This window comes from Cryptomeria japonica, chromosome 7 (genome assembly GCF_030272615.1).
Source record: "Cryptomeria japonica chromosome 7, Sugi_1.0, whole genome shotgun sequence".
Taxonomy (NCBI): domain Eukaryota; kingdom Viridiplantae; phylum Streptophyta; class Pinopsida; order Cupressales; family Cupressaceae; genus Cryptomeria; species Cryptomeria japonica.
The window spans coordinates 350535909-350555376 of NC_081411.1; the positions used below are offsets into that span (position 1 = coordinate 350535909).

Sequence of the window (19468 nt, forward strand, 5' to 3'; positions counted from 1 at the left end):
TTGTTACCTTGTCCTCTCTCTCCACCCTTATATCTCTCCCTCACTCTATTTCTATCTATATATTACTTCTTATCTCTATATTTATCTTTCTCTATCCCTAGATCTCTACCTTTCTACCTCTACATATTTACCTCTTTCATTTCTATCTATCCCCATCTCATCTCTTTAATCTCTCTCCCTCTCTCCTCCTCTCATTCTCTCCATATCCCTTTCCTCCATTTCCATCTTTATCTATACCTTTTTTATCTCTATATTCTTACCCGCTCTCTCCCACTCTTCCCCACTCCACCTCTCCCTCTCTTTCTATTATGAACATAACATTAGTTTAATTATCTTCTTGATTCATAGGTTTTATTTCACTACTGATTGGATCTTTATAAATAGATTCTTACATGATTTGAAGATACCATTTCTTCATTAACACCTTTGTTGCACAAACAACATCACTTGCTAAACATGGCCTAACAATTGACCTCATTTAATACACAAGAGTATGCAACTAATAGACACCTCTTCGGTGTATCTTAAACATTATTCAACACAAACATAGAACAAATGTCATTTTTTTGGCAAAAGGCAAGACTCTAGCTGCATCACAGCTCTTGTTTTTCATGTTATTAATTTAAAATAGTAGGTTTTGAATGTCATATATCTTTTTTGTCAAGGTGTCTAACATCTTTTTGGGGATAAATACTGACATGACACTAATTGTGCCCAATTACTATCCCACCTAGGTACTGACATGACACTATTGTGCCCCAATAATAGATTAATTGTTTCCCACTAGTAGACTAATTGTGCCCAGTACTATCCCAACTAAGAACTGACATGACACTATTGTGCCCCAATAATAGATTAATTGTTTCCCACTAGTAGACTAATTGTGCCCACTAGTAGACTAGTAGACTAATTGTGCCCACTAGTAGACTAATTGTGCCCACTACTATCCCAACTAAGAACTGACATGACACTATTGTGCCCCAATAATAGATTAATTATTTCCCACTAGTAGACTAATTGTGCCCACTAGTAGACTAATTGTGGGCCATTAATAGACTAATTGTGCCCAACTACTATCCCAACCATTGGACACCACACCATTTTTTAAAATTTATTCCAAGATAAAAATCAAGAAAGGAAAATGTTGTTTTAATTAGATAAAATAATGGATATATTTAAGTTAAAAAATTACAACAAATGTTGTTGATGATTTTAGTATTACTATTGTTCAAAGTAATGTTTAATAATATGTTCTCAAATTATCCACTTAAAAGTCAAATCCTGTGTTTTTAAGGTGATGCTCTATATAATTCTACAAATGTAATTCCTTAAATAAGTTGTCATTATTAGTACTTATCATTAGGCTAGTACTATTGCAATCCGTTGCACCCAAATTAATTTTTAGATCATTAAAATAATATTTAGTATGTTTTAGTTTTATTTCCAAATTATTTTGAATATGTATGTAAATCTTTTGGATCTTTATTTTAGTCATTCTCATGCAATTTGATAATATAATTTTTTTCATAAATTTGATATATGTTACTACCATGACAAATAATTTTTTTCTTTATTATTGAAACTATATAACTAATTATAATACTAATTAAATGTTAATTTAAAAATGGATTCTCTAGTATTCAATAAGATTGCACATATTAAATGATATTAAAAGATTAAATGAACTAACCTAAAAAATAATTTAAAACTGAGTAATGCTCATTGAACCCAAACCTTACACTGAATCAAATTGAAGTGTAACCCTAAAACAATACAAAGTTTAATCCTAACTTTAAACATAATTTAAAACTAAGTCAAGTTAAATGGTAACCCTTAATGTAATTTAAGACTAAACCAAACTAAACACTAAAACTAAAATTAAATTTTAACCTTAACCCTAACCCATAACAAAGTTTAATACTAACATTAAACCAAATTTAACCACAACCCTAATCTATACAAAATTGAAAGCTAACTTTAAACCTAATTGAACACTAACCCTTAACCTAAGTTAAGACTAAACAAAACTAAACACTAACACAAAACCAAACTAAATCTTAATTCCGACCTATAACCAAATATAACCCTAGCCCAAAACAAAATTAACCCATAACGAAATTTAACAATAACCCTAACCCTACGCAAAATTGAATCCCAAAATTAAATATAATTAAACACTAAACCTAATTTAATTGTAACCATTATTAAAGTAGGATTAATGTGTTAATACCAACCTTGACTCTAATTTTATATGAAATCCTAACCATAACAATAAACCAAATTGAATTGTAACTATAAATTTAATTGAACTGATCTAACACTAAATCAAATTGAACCATAACCAAAATTGTAACTTTAACCCTGGCCATAGTTGAATTCTTATCCTAATTACTTAATAGTGTTATTTAAACTGTAACCCTTAAACCTGAATACAAATTTTATTAGGGTTCATTTTTCTTTGTTATTAGGGTTCAATTTGGTATAGTTTAATTTAATTTATCAAGATTTGTTTTAGTGTTCAATTTGATTTATTAAAAAATTATTTTATTGACTATACATTCTAATTCTAATATTTAAATAGATTATTGTACTTATAAATTAATAAATGTTTCTTTATTTAATTTATTTTGACTTGTGTCTATGGATGCTACTAGCTTGTATATATTAAATTCAAAAGATATAGATGCTTTCATGTTTTATTATTTCACTTAAATAAAATAATTTTATTAAATAAAAAAATGAAAGCCGCTATATCTCTCGGCTTTCTTTATATATGTTTATAATACGAATTGAATTTTAATTTAAAAAATGGATTCTCATTCAATAAGATTACACATATTTACAAATATTATAGTTAAGATTAAATGAACTAACTTAAAAAATAGAAAGATTACCAAATACATTGATTATAATTATAGTTAAATTATAATTATAGTTAGGTTTAATTATACTTAGGGTTAGGATTATAACTCAATTAGGGTTAGATTTATGCTCAATTAGTTTAGCGTTAGAGTTTAATTAGGAGTAGGGTTCAATTAAGATCAAGACTATGATTCAACTAGTGTTTAATTATGGTTAGGATTCAAAGAAGTTAGGAATACAATTCAATAAATAAAATTTATGAGATAAATTATATAGAGTTTGTATCTTTTAAAGATTTATATAAATAAATAAACATATATATAATATAAAAAATATGAATTAATAATATTATTTTAGTTATCTTCATATAATTTTATAATATATAAACTAGATAAAGTATATTATATATAAAAATTTATATAATAATATTATACTATAATTATAATAAATTTATAATAATATAATAATGAAAATTTTGGTCCTATAAATCTAAACCTTTTTTTGATTTGATATATATTATAAGGTAACTAACATGACAAATGAATTTTGCTCTCATTATTGAAACTAGGTGAAATAATTTGATACTAACTAATTAATTAATTAATTGTTAAATATTGGTAGTTCTCATTACAAGATAAGTGAAGGACTAATATTAATTGAATAAATACAATATATTCTCTAGCAATATTGATATTCCATTTTCTAATATTCAACTAAGATTACACCTATTTGCAAATATTATTGTTAAGATTGAATGAACTAACTTAAAAATACAAAGATTACCAAATACATTCATTATATTTAAATAATTTTTGATGTATTATGAATAAGGTTTGAATTATAATTAAGTAAACTTAATGTTAAAATGATATAGTGTATATGTCCCTATTCCTTCAAATAGCATTATCCTTAGATCATTCTTCAAAGCATGGAGAAGTGGATTTTTATTATATATTAACAAGCATATTTTGCAATCACATCATTGTAATTAATACAATAAAATAGATTCCGTTTTTAAACCAAAAAATAAATTGTTATTGCAAATCATCAATATATAAATTGTTATTGCAAATCATCAATATGCTACTAAGTTACAATTGTGCGGGATAAACATCGGTGTGGAAATTCGATGTCTACAACATAATATTTCTTAAAATAAAATAAATTAGAATTTGTGAAATTAAAGGATATCAACAATTTCATCTAAATATAGGGATAACTATGACATTTATTGATACTATTTATTGTTTACATAAATTTATAAAATTAATAGCTTTACTAAGCCACTCATAATCACATTTATTTACTACATTTATATGTACTAGTTTGATTGATTACCTATTCATTGATTAAAATTAATGTTAACATATTGATTATAATTATATAAATTCTACAATATTTATATTAAATTATTTTTATGTATAATTTTTTAAAATTTTGATTTCTATTGTAATAACATATATGTCTTGAATATATTTATGTAAAATATTTTTATTAGATATATATTTTTTACAATGTTTATATAAAATTTGATACTCATTTATACAACAAAATATTAATATTTAGAATTTAATTTAATTTTTTAAATATTGTCTTATGAGAATTCTTTGCATGTTCTCTTCTTGAATACACTTATAATAAAGCTCTCTCTCTCTCTCTCTCTCTCTATATATATATATATATATATATATATATATATATATATATATCTTTTCATCTCCATCACCCTCTACCTCTCTTTATCTCTCTATCTATTATAATCCCTTTTCTTCTCTTACTCTATCTTCATCTCTACCTCTATCTTCCTCTCTCCAAATCTATATCTAAAGATGTCTCACTCTCCCTATCCATCGATTTCTTTCCCTCTTTCTCCTCCTCTCCCTCTTCCTAGATCTCTATATCTATCTATTTTTATCTCTATCTATATGTCTCCATCTCTCCACCCCTATATCTCTCCCTTTTTACCTCTTTCTATATATAAATTGTTAAGTTCTGATACTAAATGTTGAGTACAGATGCCAATAGCCAACAAGATGAGAGGCGGGGGGGGAATCATACAAACTTAATCTTCCATAAAATCAACAGATTCAACCTCGGTAACCTTAACAGATATATGTAACCAAAACTGCAAAACATGTAAACTCATAAACAGATAACATCACAACACATTTAACACCAGATTTAACGTGGAAACCCAAATAGGGAAAAACCACTATGGGATTTCAGACCCACTAAGAAATATACTATTCTAGAGTATGCTCGGTTAAAAGCAAATCCTGTTAAAGATTACAAACACATTGCTAGATGTGACCCGATTAAGGGATTTCCCTCAGATCTGTTAGGATCTTCACTTTGTTAGAAGTGACCTTGTCAAAGGATTTCAAACACTCAAATAGAATGTTACCTTGCTAGAGGTTTTACAAATAAGACTGTTAAGTCCACTCGGTTAAGAGATTTTCTGTCACTTTACAAAATAACAGTAATAAGAATATATTTGCAACTTTACATCTAAAATGCTAAAGCAGATTCTTATTTGCTCATTACTTCCTAGTCATAGGACTTATCTTGTCCCTCTGCTGGGCTCTATACTCTGTTAATCAAACAGGTCTTCAAGCTTTTTTGCTTGGTAATCACTATGTAGCATCCCTGTGCTTACACTTGCCCGCATACATTGTTTATCAACAGTTCCTTATTTATAAACAATTTGCTAACCACTGAATCTCCTTGATCACATTTCCCATGATCAATCATAGCCATCAAATCTTTAATCTTGACCAAGTTCAGTGTATCCTTCAATCTGAAAATGTTTTACCTCACCTTGGAACTTGCATACATTTCTTGGAACTTGTGCTAGGGTATTGCGGTTCAATCTGAGTTGTAGATCTTCCTGTCGATCTTCCATTGCCATAGATTCTTAACAAACTTCATACACGACATACCAATCATTTATATAACTCCAACTTATCAACTTCCTTCATTAAATGACACTTTATTCATCCAATGCATTCTATTACAGCTCGGTTGTAACTCGGTAAATACTAAACTTCACTTGGTAGACATTCCACCTTCATTAACTGATAGCGATAACCTTAGGGTTTACCGACTAGGTTCCTTAGAGTTTATCGACTAGGTTCTTTGCTCGGTGACATAGTATATTATTAACCTTACAATCAACAACATATGTAGGATATCAAAATAATCTAAACATCGTGATCTCATCATTGTCTAACTCGGTAATAGTTGCCCATTGAATAACTTATTTCTCCCCTTATTCATCACATTCTTTCTGTGTCATTTATGACAACTTTATACTCATCAAATCATACTTCTTAAGATATGGCAACATCATACTGAATTAGAAAATCAATTTCTTGACATCAATGACAAAATAATATTATTAAGATAGTAAACATCCTTCATTAGTTATATCAATAATCTTCAACAACCTTCTCAATATCCTCTTAAAAATGACAACAATCTCCCTTGTTTTGTTGTAATGCCAACAATCTCCCCCTTTGGCATTGATAGCAAAAACTAACTTGATTTGATTCAATAGATTCAGATTGTTGTTTCTGATTCAACTTCACCAGCTATGTAGATTTCTTCTAAAGTCTTCTCCTCGTGTCATTGGTCTTCTCTGTCTTCTAAAGTCTTCTCCCCCTTTGACAACAATGCCAAAAAGAAAAAGAACTAAAATATGATTTCTTCCTCTGAGAAGTGATTTCCAAGCTGTTCTGTATCAACTCAGTCTCGGTCAGAGCATTTTGACTTCAATTCCTATCATGTTTTTGTTTTCTGCACACCTTTACAAAACCTCCTAAAGTGTGTAAATCAACATCAATCCACACATAATATTCTGAGGATTCATCGAATTGATGCTTTCACCGAACTCTGTCAGTGAGTAGAAGATAGGGGTAGGACCCCTAACTGACTTTTGAGATACTCAAAAGTGTCCCTTGGCAGTGGCTTGGTGAAGATATCTGCTACTTGTTCCTTTGTGCTAACATACTCCAACACCACTTTCTTCTCTTGAACTTCTTCTCTAAGATAATGATATTTGATGGAAATGTGCTTTGTCTTAGAGTGCATTACAGGATTCTTTGAAATGTTAATGGCACTAGTATTATCATAGAATATAGTTACTGGCTCGGTAACTTTCTCATTTATGCCTTCCAATAGTTGTTTGATCCATGCTATATTAGTGCAATTCAATGCTGCAGCAACATATTCAACTTCTGTTGTTGACTATGAAACACATCCTTGTTTCTTGCTAAGCCAACTCACTAGTCTTTCTCCTAAAAAGAAAGCACCTCCACTTGTGCTTTTCCTGTCATCAATGTCGCCTGCCCAATTAGCATCAGTATACACTTTTAAATCAAAATCATTTCTCTTATCATATACTAAGCCATAATCTTCAGTGTCTTTTAGGTATTTGAAATTTCTTTTGATTGCTGTCATATGTGTTTCTTTGGGATCTGCAGAAAATCTTGCAACTATACCTACTACATGTGCTATATCCGGTCTGCTGTGAACTACATATTGTAGCTTTCCAATCATGGATCGGTAAAGTATCTCATCAACAGATGCAGATTCATCATTCTTTGATAGTTTACAGTTGGTAGTCATAGGAGTACTTACTGGTTTTGAGTCTTCCATTCCAAATTTCTTCAAGATTTCTTTTATGTATTTGGATTGAGTAATGAAAATCTCATCTTTCATTTGTAGTATCTATAAACCTATAAAGTATTTTATCTCACCGATTAGTGACATCTCAAATTCTTTGCACATTTCATTGCCAAAGTTTTTGCATAGAGAATCATTTCCACAAAATATAATGTCATCAACAAATATGGCTGAGATCAGTATTCCATTGTCTTCATCATTTTTCATGTACATATTGTTGTTTTCACTTGTTCATATAAAACCAATCTTGATCAAATAAGAGTGCAATCTCTCATACCATGCTCTAGGTGCTTGCTTTAGACCATATAATGCTTTGTTCAATTTACATACCTGATCTTTATTCTTGTCTTCAACAAATCCTTCAAGTTGTTCAATATAAACTTCTTCTTCTAATATACCATTCAAAAATGTAGATTTGACATCCATTTGATATACCTTGAAATTTTTGAAAGCAGCATATGCCAGCAATGTTCTTACTCCTTCAAGTCTAGCCACAGGTGCAAAGGTCTCTCCATAATCTATTCCTTCTTCTTGAGCATATCCTTTGCAACCTAGTCTTGCTTTATTTCGAATGACCTCACCTTTCTCATTTAGCTTGTTTATGAAAATCCACTTTGTACCAATTACATTTTTGTCCTTCGGTCTTGGGACCAGTGTCCATGTGTCATTCTTCTTGATTTGATCAATCTCTTCTGTCATAGCATTTACCCAATCTTCACTGTTAAATGCCTCTTTTACTATTCTCGGTTCAAATTCAGATATCAGACATGTGTTCTGTCTCAGTTTGTTCCTTGTCATCATAGGATCATCCTTATCTCCTATAATTTGACTTGATGCATGATTCTTTCTGACATATTTGGCTAATACATGCTTGGTATGATCTGTATGATCTTCTTCATCACTTGGTAATTGGATATCCTCTTTATTTTCTTCAGTAACTCTCTCGATAGGACTTGTCGGTTGAACATAGACAAATTCTTCATAATCTTCTGGTTCCTTGGAATTTCCTTCATCATTTCTTTCTGCAAATTCATCAACTTTCACATTTGCACTTTCTACTATTTTGTTAGATGATTTGATCAGACATTTAAATGCTTTGCTTCTAGAAGAATAACCAAGAAATGTTCCTTCTTCACTTTTCTGATCAAACTTTCCATTTCTATCATCTTTGTGTACATAGCATCCACTTCCAAAGATTTTAAAGTAACTTACATTAGGTTTCTTGTCATACTAGATTTCATATGGTGTTTTCAAAGTTCCTTTCTTCAATTATACTCGGTTCAGGGTGTAAACAACAGTGCTTATTGCTTCTCTCCAAAATTTTTGTGGCACTTTCTTTTCAATCATCAGGGTTCTGGCACAATCCACAATAGATCTGTTTCTTCTCTCAGCTATCCCATTTTTCTATGGAGTTCTCGGTGTAGAGACTTGTCTTTTTATACCATGATCATTGCAGAATAAGTGAAACTCATCAAAGGTGAACTCTCCTCCTCTATCAGATCTAAGACATTTCAGTTGTCTTCCTGTTTCATTTTCAACTCTTGCCTTGTACCATTTAAACATTTGAAAAGCTTCTGATTTTTCTTTTAAAAACATAACCGACATCATCCTTGAATAATCATCCACAAATAATATGAAATATTTATCACCATAATAACTTTGAACTTTCATAGGACCACAAAGATCAGTATGCACAAGATCTAAAATTCCCTTAGAAGTGTAGGAATTACTTGTAAAGCTTGATCTTGTCATTTTACCCATCTGGCATCTTCAGCACATAGCATTCTCAGGTTTTTCCAAACTCGGTAGACCTCTTACTCGGTGCTTCTTTCTTATTTTGATTAGATTATCAAAATTTACATGACAAAACCTTTTATGCCATAACCAGGTATCATCTATCTTTGCATAAAGACAATTGTTCCGAGTTGAGTCAAGATGAAATGTGTTACCTTTTGTTTGTGTCCCGGTAGCAGCCAACTTTCCATGCTTGTCATGAACTTTGACAATTCCTTTCTGAAATTCTATTTGGTAACCTGTGTTGTTTAGTTGTGCTACACTCAACAAATTGTATTTCAATCCTTCAACCCAATACACATCATCACATTTTGCATTATCAAGAAGTGTGATAGAGCCTTTACCTTTTATTGGACATGGTGCATCATTACCAAATCTTACATAGCCTCCATCATAATCTTCTAATTTAACAAATTTGTGTTTATCACTTGCCATGTGATGTGAGCATCCACTATCTATGATCCAAGAATCATTTTTACTTATGTGAGATATTAGGGCTTTTTCTTCATACCTTTCTTCATCTGATCCATCTTTGATAGCCACATAAACAACTTCCTCTATATCAGTTTCATCATATTTATCATTATTGGATTCCTCATCAGCTATTAGGCATGTCTTTCTATCTCTTCTTTTTAAATCTTGGTATCCTATGTAGTGATTGTCTTTCTGTCTGTCATCTCGGTATTCTCTCTTTTCACTAGATACTTTGTTAGGGTAGTTAGAGGCCATATGTCCTATTTTATCACAATTGAAACATTTCAAAGGTAGTTTTCCTTTATACTTACCTTTGCCTCTCGATAACCTTCTGGCCAATAGTGCTTCAAACTCTTCTTTCTTTCTGATTTCCTCATATAGTTTGTGTACCTCTTCCATGTTTTTATGAAATCTTTCACTTGCTCCACTGTGATTCCCTTCGGATTACTTACTCATTCTATCATTGTAATCATTAGATTCACCAAGATGAAAAGAACTGAATGCAGATTCAACTTTATTTACCGAAGACCCATTGTTATCAAAATTACTTAACTCAAATGCATGTAGCTTACCGATAGTAGCATCTAAAGAAACTGGCATGTTAGGTACAGACCTCAATTCATTGATTGCAGAGACTCTGATTGCATAAGCAGGTAGAAGGGTTCTCAATAACTTATTTGTGACATCCTTTTCTTCAATAGTTCCTCTTGCTCCTTTGGTTTGATTGACAATTTCCTTTAGTCTTGTACTGTACTAGGTTATGTTCTCACCTTCATTCATTCTCATAGATTCAAGTTGTCCTCTTAGACTATCCACTTTTGCTCTCTGAACATGTTCATCACCGCCATACACAGATATGAGTTTGTCCCACATTGCTTTTGCATCACTACAGCCTTCTAGGTCATTAAACTCCGAGTCGGTCAATGCTGATGATATCTTAATCATTGCTTGAGTGTGTTCTTGCTTTGCCTTTAACTCTTCCATTGTCAATGGATAGGTGCTTGGTGTAATGAAATCATTCTCCAGATAATATGTTGCACATTCTCCAACTCCTGATAAGTGCAGCTTCATCCTTTTCTGCCATGTAGAGAAACTAGACTTGTTCAGCTTTGGGGCATCCCTCTTATACATCTTCAGATCTTTTCCTCAAGTGCCTTTAAACTTTTACTTTCAGAGTCCAAAGCTCTGATACCAATTGTTAAGTTCTGATACTAAATGTTAAGTATGGATGCCAATAGCCAAGAAGATGAGAGGGGGGGTGAATCATACAAACTTAATCTTCCATAAAATCAACAAATTCAACCTCGGTAGCCTTAACAGATATATGTAACCAAAACTGTAAAACATGCAAACTCATAACAGATAACATCACAACACATTTAACACCGGATTTAATGTGGAAACCCAAATAGGGAAAAACCACTATGGGATTTCAAACCCACTAAGAAATATACTCTTCTAGAGTATGCTCGGTTAAAAGAAAATCATGTTAAAGATTACAAACACATTGCTAGATGTGACCCGGTTAAGGGATTTCCCTCAGATCTATTAGGATCTTCACTTTGTTAGAATTGACCTTGTCAAAGGATTTCAAACACTCAACTACAATGTTACCTTGCTAGAGGTTTTACAAATAAGACTGTTAAGTCCACTCGGTTAAGAGATTTTCTGTCACTTTACAAAATAACGGTAATAAGAATATATTTGCAACTTTACATCTAAAATGCTAAAGTAGATTCTTATTTGCTCATTACTTCCTAGTCATAGGACTTATCTTGTCCCTCTGTTGGGCTCTATACTCTGTTAATCAAATAGGTCTTCAAGCTTCTGTGCTCGGTAATCACTATGTAGCATCCCTGTGCTTACACTTGCTCGCATACATTGTTTATCAACAATTCCTTATTTATAAACAATTTGCTAACTGCTGAATCTCCTTGATCACATTTCCCACGATCAATCATAGCCATCGGATGTTTATTCTTGACCAGGTTCAGTGTATCCTTCGATCTGAAAATGTTTTACCTTGCCTTGGAACTTGCATACATTTCTTGGAACTTGTGCTAGGGTATTGCGGTTCAATCTAAGCTGTAGATCTTCCTACCGATCTTCCATTGCCATAGATTCTTAACAAACTTGATGCATGACATACCAATCATTTATACAACTCCAACTTATCAGCTTCCTTCATTAGATGATGCTTTATTCATCCAATGCATTCTGTTACAGCTCAGTTGTAACTCGGTAAATACTAAACTTCACTTGGTAGGCATTCTGCCTTCATTAACCGATAGCGATAACCTTAGGGTTTATCGACTAGGTTCCTTAGGGTTTACCAACTAGGTTCTTTGCTCGGTGACATAGTATAGTATTAACCTTACAATCAACAACATATGTAGGATATCAAAACAATCTAAACATCATGATCTCATCATTGTCTAACTCGGTAATAGTTGCCCATTGAATATCTTATTTCTCCCCTTATTCATCACATTCTTTCTATGTCATTTACTGACAAATTTATACTCATCAAATCACACTTCTTAAGATATGGCAACATCATACTGAATTAGAAAATCAATTTCTTGACATCAATGACAAAATAATGTTATTAAGACAGTAAACATCCTTAATCAGTTATATCAATAATCTTCAACAACCTTCTCAATATCCTCTTAAAAATGCCAACAATCTCCCTTGTTCTGTTGTAATGCCAACATAAATTTCTCTCTTTTTATTTCTATTGAGATTTCCCTCTTTCATTATCTTCTTCTCTTCCTCTTTATATATTTACTTCTTCCCTCTCTCCTCTTTATCTTTATATCTACACTTCCTTCTCTCTAAATTCCTCTCCTTCTCCCTCTCCATCTCGATACCTATCTCCTTACCCCTCTCCCTCTCTTGCTCTTCTCCCATTTATCTCCTCCATTTTATATCCCCATCTCTCGCTAATGCAATCATAACATGAGTTTGTTGGTAATAGATTTAGATTGCCTTCGTAATTTAGATTTTTTTATTCAATCATTTATGGATCTCTGTAAGTGGATGCATAATTGAATTTGAAGTTATCACTTCTCTATTGATACCTTTGTTGCACAAATACCTTTTTCTAAATGACCTACCAAATGACCTTATGTGCTGCACAAATGCATGCGAAAAAAATAAATAAATAAAAATTCCTAATGGACATTCCACACCTCTTCGACATACCCGTTGCACACCAAGGTGCAATTGCTAGAATAGTATACTTTAAGCATTTGTAAAAAGTATTTTATATATTATTTTAAGAAAGATTAAATATTAATATTTAGTCAATGATAATTATGTATTTTTAAATATGTAGTTTAATTATATTAATATTAGATTATTTTAGCATGGTAATTAATAAAGTTTAGTTAATTATGAATATTAGATTCTTTTAAAATGATAACTAATACATTTTAATTAATAGATCAAGTGAACTATGTGTATTATGAGTCATTTGAAGCACTAAAAACATTCTTAAGGAAAGATGAGATACTACTTGTAAGGTATTATGAACCAACTAAAAAAAGTAAAGTATCATGCACATTTTCATAAAGAAGAGATTATGTATCTCAATCTCAATATCCATCAAACCAAGTGACCTTTGGTTCTTTAATAATATTAAAAGTCAAAATATTATTTATAGTAAGTAAATATATTTTGAAAATTATATTAGAATTGTGGAGAATATTTATAGATTTAGATGAGACAAGCATATCTTAATAATCGAAATATGATTTCAAGTGTATAATCACCACATTTAAATATTCTAGGTCTCTCCCACTCTGTCAATCTCCTTCTATGTCTCTCACCTCTCTCTTTCCCCGTAGGTCTCTCATGTCTCTATCTGTCCCATCTCTAGTTTTCTCCCTCCCTCTCCATCTCTCTCCCGCCTCCTTATCCCTCATTTTGTGAACACTCTCCAATTCTTTCTCCCTCCTTAAATAATTGAAAAGTATAATAATACATTTTAAGAATATCATATTTTCTTTAACCATTATATTTAATATAATCTATACATAAATTTGATGGAAGTAGCTATGTAGCCCCATAAAAATAAGTTATATAAGGGACAAATGTTACGTACAGTTTTAAAGATAATTTTTTTAAAATAACATGATATAAGGCCAATTACGGATCAAATATTTGTATGAGGACAATTTTTTTGGTGAATAGATGTGGAATTGGAATCTGAGAGAGAATTGGCATGGCGTGGCCACTCCAACCTTATAAAGGCCTCTCGTCATTATGCTTGTTAGAGAAAACATTTAAGTGTGAAGGCAATATCCGTTTTATTAAAAATGGCCCAGATTTTGTCCTCTCCGTTCTTTTCGTTTTTCAATGCTAGCGCTCGATGCCCAGTATGGATTTCAAAGAAAGCCCATGGATATTCGCCTTCTGGAAATCGCTCGCGCTCAAAGAGTTTGGGTATTTTTTTCTTACTTTGTTCAAACTGTTCGTAATCCTGAAACTGAAAACCTAATTATTATTGTTGTTTTCAATTGTTTGCAGCTTGCCACAATATACCATCTGCTGTTGTCGGAGAGGATGTGAAAATTCATCAGAGTAATAATAATCAGAAAATACACACTTTATTTTGTCAACTTTTGAGTCTAAAACTGTGAAATATTTGAGGATTGAATAACTTAAGGCTGTCCTTATTGCAGCTTTAACGATAGCTTATACGGAGCATAAAATCAATCGTAATTACGAGAAAAAAGATTATGTTCATTCTATTTCAACATTTGAAGAGGTATTGAGTACAAATTCAGTTTGGTTCCCCTGCAAAAATTTAGAAGGATCGGCAGTTTTTTAGCACTTTTTTTGGGAACCTATTGTTTCAGTGTTCTAAGATTGGATTTGTCACTGAAAAATGTAGAACCCAAAACTCCGAGGAAATAAAAGATGTTCGGGCAGAGGAAATCTGATTAATCTAATTGAGGGTTATTGTTTCAGGCACCCTTGGATGAGATGGATAAGAGAATAGAGGAATTGGTCGCAGAGATCAAAATGCTCTTTAATTCGATGGAAGATGGGGAAATAAGTCCCTCTGCTTACGATACTGCGTGGGTAGCGAGAGTTCCTGCCACTGATGGCTCCCCTAAACCCAAGTTTCCTCAAATGGTGGACTGGATTCTTCACAATCAGTTACCGGACGGTTCCTGGGGACAGAAGCGTCGCATTTTAGCGTGTGATAGATTACTCAATAGTCTTTCCTGCATAGTTACTCTAGCCTTCTGGGGCGTTGGAGACAATCAAGTGAACAGAGGTGATTCCATTTCCTTTTTCATCTTGCCTTTCGTTTTGTGGTTTCTTGCATTTTCTTCTACATTTTGACAATATATTTTATTAGCTCTAATTTAGAATTTTTCATTAAGACAAAATTTATGAATCAGATTTACCTTTAAAACGGACGAAGAGTTTAACTTGTGGGCCATGGTAGGTCTTAATTTCTTAAGGAGAAATACAGGAGGACTGATCAAAGCAGCCCTAAGTCACTATCGATCCAAGGGATTTGAAATGGTCTTTCCTGCACTGCTGAAAGAAGCCAAACTTTTGGGTTTGGATCTTCCTTACGAACTACCTATCATAAAGAAAATATACGAAATGCGGGACTCTGAATTGAAAATGTGAAATTCTAACCCATCTTTTGGTATTATCTATTTGTGAGATGTCTTGATTTGAGGTTCGCATAAACTTAAGATGTAACTGACTGAATAAGTTTATTGTGAACTAGAGCATCTGTTGAAGATCTACACAGCCGTCCCTCAACAATGTTGCAGTGTCTGGAAGGGATACAAGAAGTAGTAGATTGGAAAAATATCCTGAAACTGCAATCCGAGGATGGATCTTTCTCAGGCTCCCCAGCATCTACAGCTTGCGTATTTATGCACACAGGAGACAAGAATTGTCTACGATATTTAAGGAACCTTGTTACAAAGTTTGGAGACCATGGTAATTCTTGTATTTCATACTCACAAGCACTATTGGTTGAATATGGGATTCTAACACTAAAATGTTTACTAGATTGTATTTAATACTCGTAAGCATTATGCTTGGATGGTAGTGCCGTGTATGTATCCGGTGGATATAGAGGAGCGTTTGAGAGCGGTAGATAGTATTGAATGTCTTGGGCTTGAACGCCATTTCGAAACGGAGATTAAACAAGCCATGGATTATGTGTTCCAGTGAGTAATAGTTTCTCCATTGTTGTGATTTTTCAAATAAAAGTAAAGATTATTTGACTTCTCACTTTGGATTTGGTAGGTACTGGGGTGAAAGAGGCGTTGGATTTGGAAGGGAGAGCCTGGTTCATGATATCGATCTCACAGCCACGGGCTTCAGACTTTTCAGGACTTTCGGCTACGCTGTATCTTCTCGTATACAAATGAATCAGATGAGCACTCATTCAGAGCTTAATCGTGTTTTTAATTTCCAGAATTATTCGATCGGTATTTATCTCTAAGAATTTCATTTGGCAGACCTTCTGCAAAACATAAAAGGCGAGGCTGAAGAACTTTGTAAGCTGTATGGTGTTGAAAATGGCGCAGGGATAACCACTATATTGAACCTGTATAGATGTTCACAGGTTAATTTCCCGGGCGAAAATGTAATGAGAGAAATAGGAGGATTTACAAAAGATTACTTGACTAAATGGCTGGAAAGAGAGAACTTTTCTCAGGCGAAGGCTGTGAAGGAAAACCTTCGGCAAGAGGTATTGGGAATTGTTGCCTTCTCTAAATTTTTTATCTTTGATTTACTACTGAACTTAATAATATAAATTCTGATTTGCAATTTTTTTCTTCCTTATCCAGGTTGAATACGCCTTGTCTGCTCGGTGGAATAGAAATATGCCAAGGCTGATTACTAGAAATCACATAGTTGTGTTTAACCACAATGACCTATGGTCGGGGAAGACTTTATATCAGTGAGATACAGTTTGTTTTATATGATTATAGTCTGATTGCATTTGATTTTACATAAATTGTCTCTATTGCGCATACCGCTAATCCAGGTTGACTGTAATGCACACCCTACAGACTGCCAAAGGCGAGCAACGACAAGTATTTAGAATTGGCCAAACTCGACTTTAACCGCATTCAGGCTACACACAGATCAGAAATACAACATATAAAGAGGTAAAATGGAGGAGTTAAAAAATCGTTTGAAATAGGCCCTGTTATTGAGACAATCTAATCGAAGCACAAGAAAAAGAATTAATATTTGTTTCTCCCAAGATCTTAGATGAAAGCTATTAACATGAGATCATTGCGTTGTTAAAGATGGTATAAGGAGTGCAAATTTCCGCAGTTGGATTTTTTTCGTCACAGAGAAGTGGCAATTTACTGGTCGTCTGCAGCGGCGATGTTTGAACCACAATACACCAACTGTAGACTCGACTATACAAAGGCCGGAATTCTGGCTACTGTCGTAGACGACCTCAACGACACCTATGCAACTCTGAACCAATTAAAGCTCTTCAATGAAGCTTTCGAAAGGTCAGCGCATTCATTCCCCATCTCATCTTAGTTTAACAGATTGGCTATATTAACTCTCCTCTTTTCGGCTGCAGATGGGATCCATCAAAAATCGACCAACTGCCAGAGGACATGAAAATAGCTTTCATGGGCCTCTGTAATACTTTGACCGATATATCTGAACGAGCACGGGAGGTTCAAGGTCGAGATGTGCTTCCTTACCTGCACCAACAGGTAAATACTTTGCCTTGAACCCTTTACCCCTTTTTGAATAGCATTTTTTAAATCGGTTCAGATTTCAGCAGCAAATGGGAGAATAGTAGTCTAACAAGATTTGATTGTTTATTAATGCGGGATTCAGTGGTTGAATCATCTGTTCAGTTTGACAAAAGAAAGAGAATGGATGTTAAAAAGTTACTCGCCCTCATTCGATGAATATATGAAGAATGGCTTAGCGTCGGTAGCACTGGAAGTAACTACCCTGACGCCAATATTTTCTACGGGACAGTTTCTTCCTGATAACATTCTCGAGAAGCTGGACTTTCGAGGCGACTTTCTCAATGTCGTGTGTTTCACAGGCCTTCTTGTGAACGATTTTAGAACTTTCCAGGTGAGCCTCACTTTGCCCCCCTTCATTTGAACACTTTCTAAACACGCTTGACAATGTTATTACCTAAAACGTATTTTACATTGGTAATTTAGGGCGAAATAGATCACGGGGAGTTGGCTTCCTTCGTGCAATGTTACATTAATGAGCACCCTGGATGCACTGAAGAAGAGGCCCTGAATTATCTGGAAGGGATGAACGAAGAGGCCCTTACTAAATTGAACTACCACTTTCTAATGCGTGCAGACATACCCAAGCGTTACAGAGAACTTCTTTTCAACACGGCCAGGGTAATGCAATTGATTTACAGGAAGGACGACGGCTTTCTAAATGCCGCCGAAGACCTTGAAGACATTATTAAAAAGTCTCTCTACGAACCAGTGCTGTAATAGATTTCGCACTGCTATGGGGTCTTGAAGTCCCAACTTGCACTGCAGAATAAAATGCTTATTGAACTTTGTGGGTATATGATGGGCATTATATTTCCTAGTCTATGGAAGGCGCAGCATAACTTAGCCGTCTTATATTTTTGAATATATATTTGGAATGGAGAATATTATATATCATGTCTTCTTTTATCTTATTTTTGAGTCCATTTATCTTGTAGAATATATTATTTTATTTTATTAAAAACAATTATGAAGATACAATTAACTATTAATATTATTTTTTATTTAATTGCATGTTCACTTTCTTTAAATATTATATAATGTAATTTTATTAAAAATATACAATTTTAAAAGTCTATATTGATTGTTGTATTATTTTCTTTATTTGAGGGTGTGATATTTTTTATGATATTTGATTCAAAATTTTGATAACAAAAAATTCACATGGTCAAATTTAGAAAATACTGCAACAATGTAATTACACCAAAGGTGTTTTCTTATTTGAAGCAAATGACTTTACTTTGGCAATCAACAACATTAAATGAGTGAGAGGAACTGCAAAATGATTCAAACTATGGTCGCCATTGGATTTCTCCATGTAATTTCATTATTGCCATTTTACATTCTTGTGAACCGTATAGTGTAATAACTTACCTCCGTAGAATTTTTGTTCAACCTATTTTTCACTTTTTCTACAAGATACATTTTTATGCACCCATAAATAAAAATTGCATATCAATTTAATTTAGTTTGAAAATTACAAATATAATATTTAAAAGTTTGCCATTTTTAATTGACTTTTTTGATGTCATATATATAATATAATAATAAATGGAGATTGTGTATCAAATTTAATTTAGTCTAGAAATTATAAATATAATATTTAAAAGATTTCCATTTTTAAGATTTTAATAATTATTATATTATAATATGTCAATTTAATTTAGTGTGGAAATAATAATAATAAATTTAATATATAAAAAAATAACTGCTTTAAACATATTAATAAAAAGTTCAAATAATATTATTATTATCTAATTTGATTTCATCTTCATTGGCATTTATTTTGTATTAACTAGTTTGATATTCAATGTTAACGTTAACTTATAGAAGATTTTTCATGTAGCAATAGTATTATAACAATGTCGCCATTTTCCAAG

General features: G+C 32.4%; 1 protein-coding gene across 1 annotated transcript; it reads left to right on the top strand.

Moving 5' to 3' along the window:
• Positions 1-14025: 14025 nt before the first annotated feature.
• LOC131078778 (bifunctional levopimaradiene synthase, chloroplastic) lies at positions 14026-18502 on the top strand. The gene is made up of 15 exons (XM_058016542.2): positions 14026-14262; positions 14347-14400; positions 14502-14587; positions 14791-15103; positions 15278-15464; positions 15572-15789; positions 15902-16022; positions 16102-16214; positions 16317-16549; positions 16650-16762; positions 16875-16973; positions 17118-17333; positions 17408-17546; positions 17674-17922; positions 18015-18502. Exons 1-15 carry the CDS (start codon positions 14136-14138, stop codon positions 18306-18308), a joined length of 2562 nt encoding a protein of 853 aa, XP_057872525.2. The 5' UTR covers positions 14026-14135; the 3' UTR covers positions 18309-18502.
• The last annotated feature ends 966 nt before the right edge of the window (positions 18503-19468 follow it).

Coding starts and splice junctions, on each gene's coding strand:
- LOC131078778 (XM_058016542.2), top strand. CDS start 14,136: ATGGCCCAGATTTTGTCCTCTCCGTTCTTTTCGTTTTTCAATGCTAGC. Junction 15,790..15,901: donor TACAAAGTTTGGAGACCATG/GTAATTCTTGTA, acceptor CTTGGATGGTAG/TGCCGTGTATGTATCCGGTG. Junction 17,923..18,014: donor ACGATTTTAGAACTTTCCAG/GTGAGCCTCACT, acceptor TTGGTAATTTAG/GGCGAAATAGATCACGGGGA.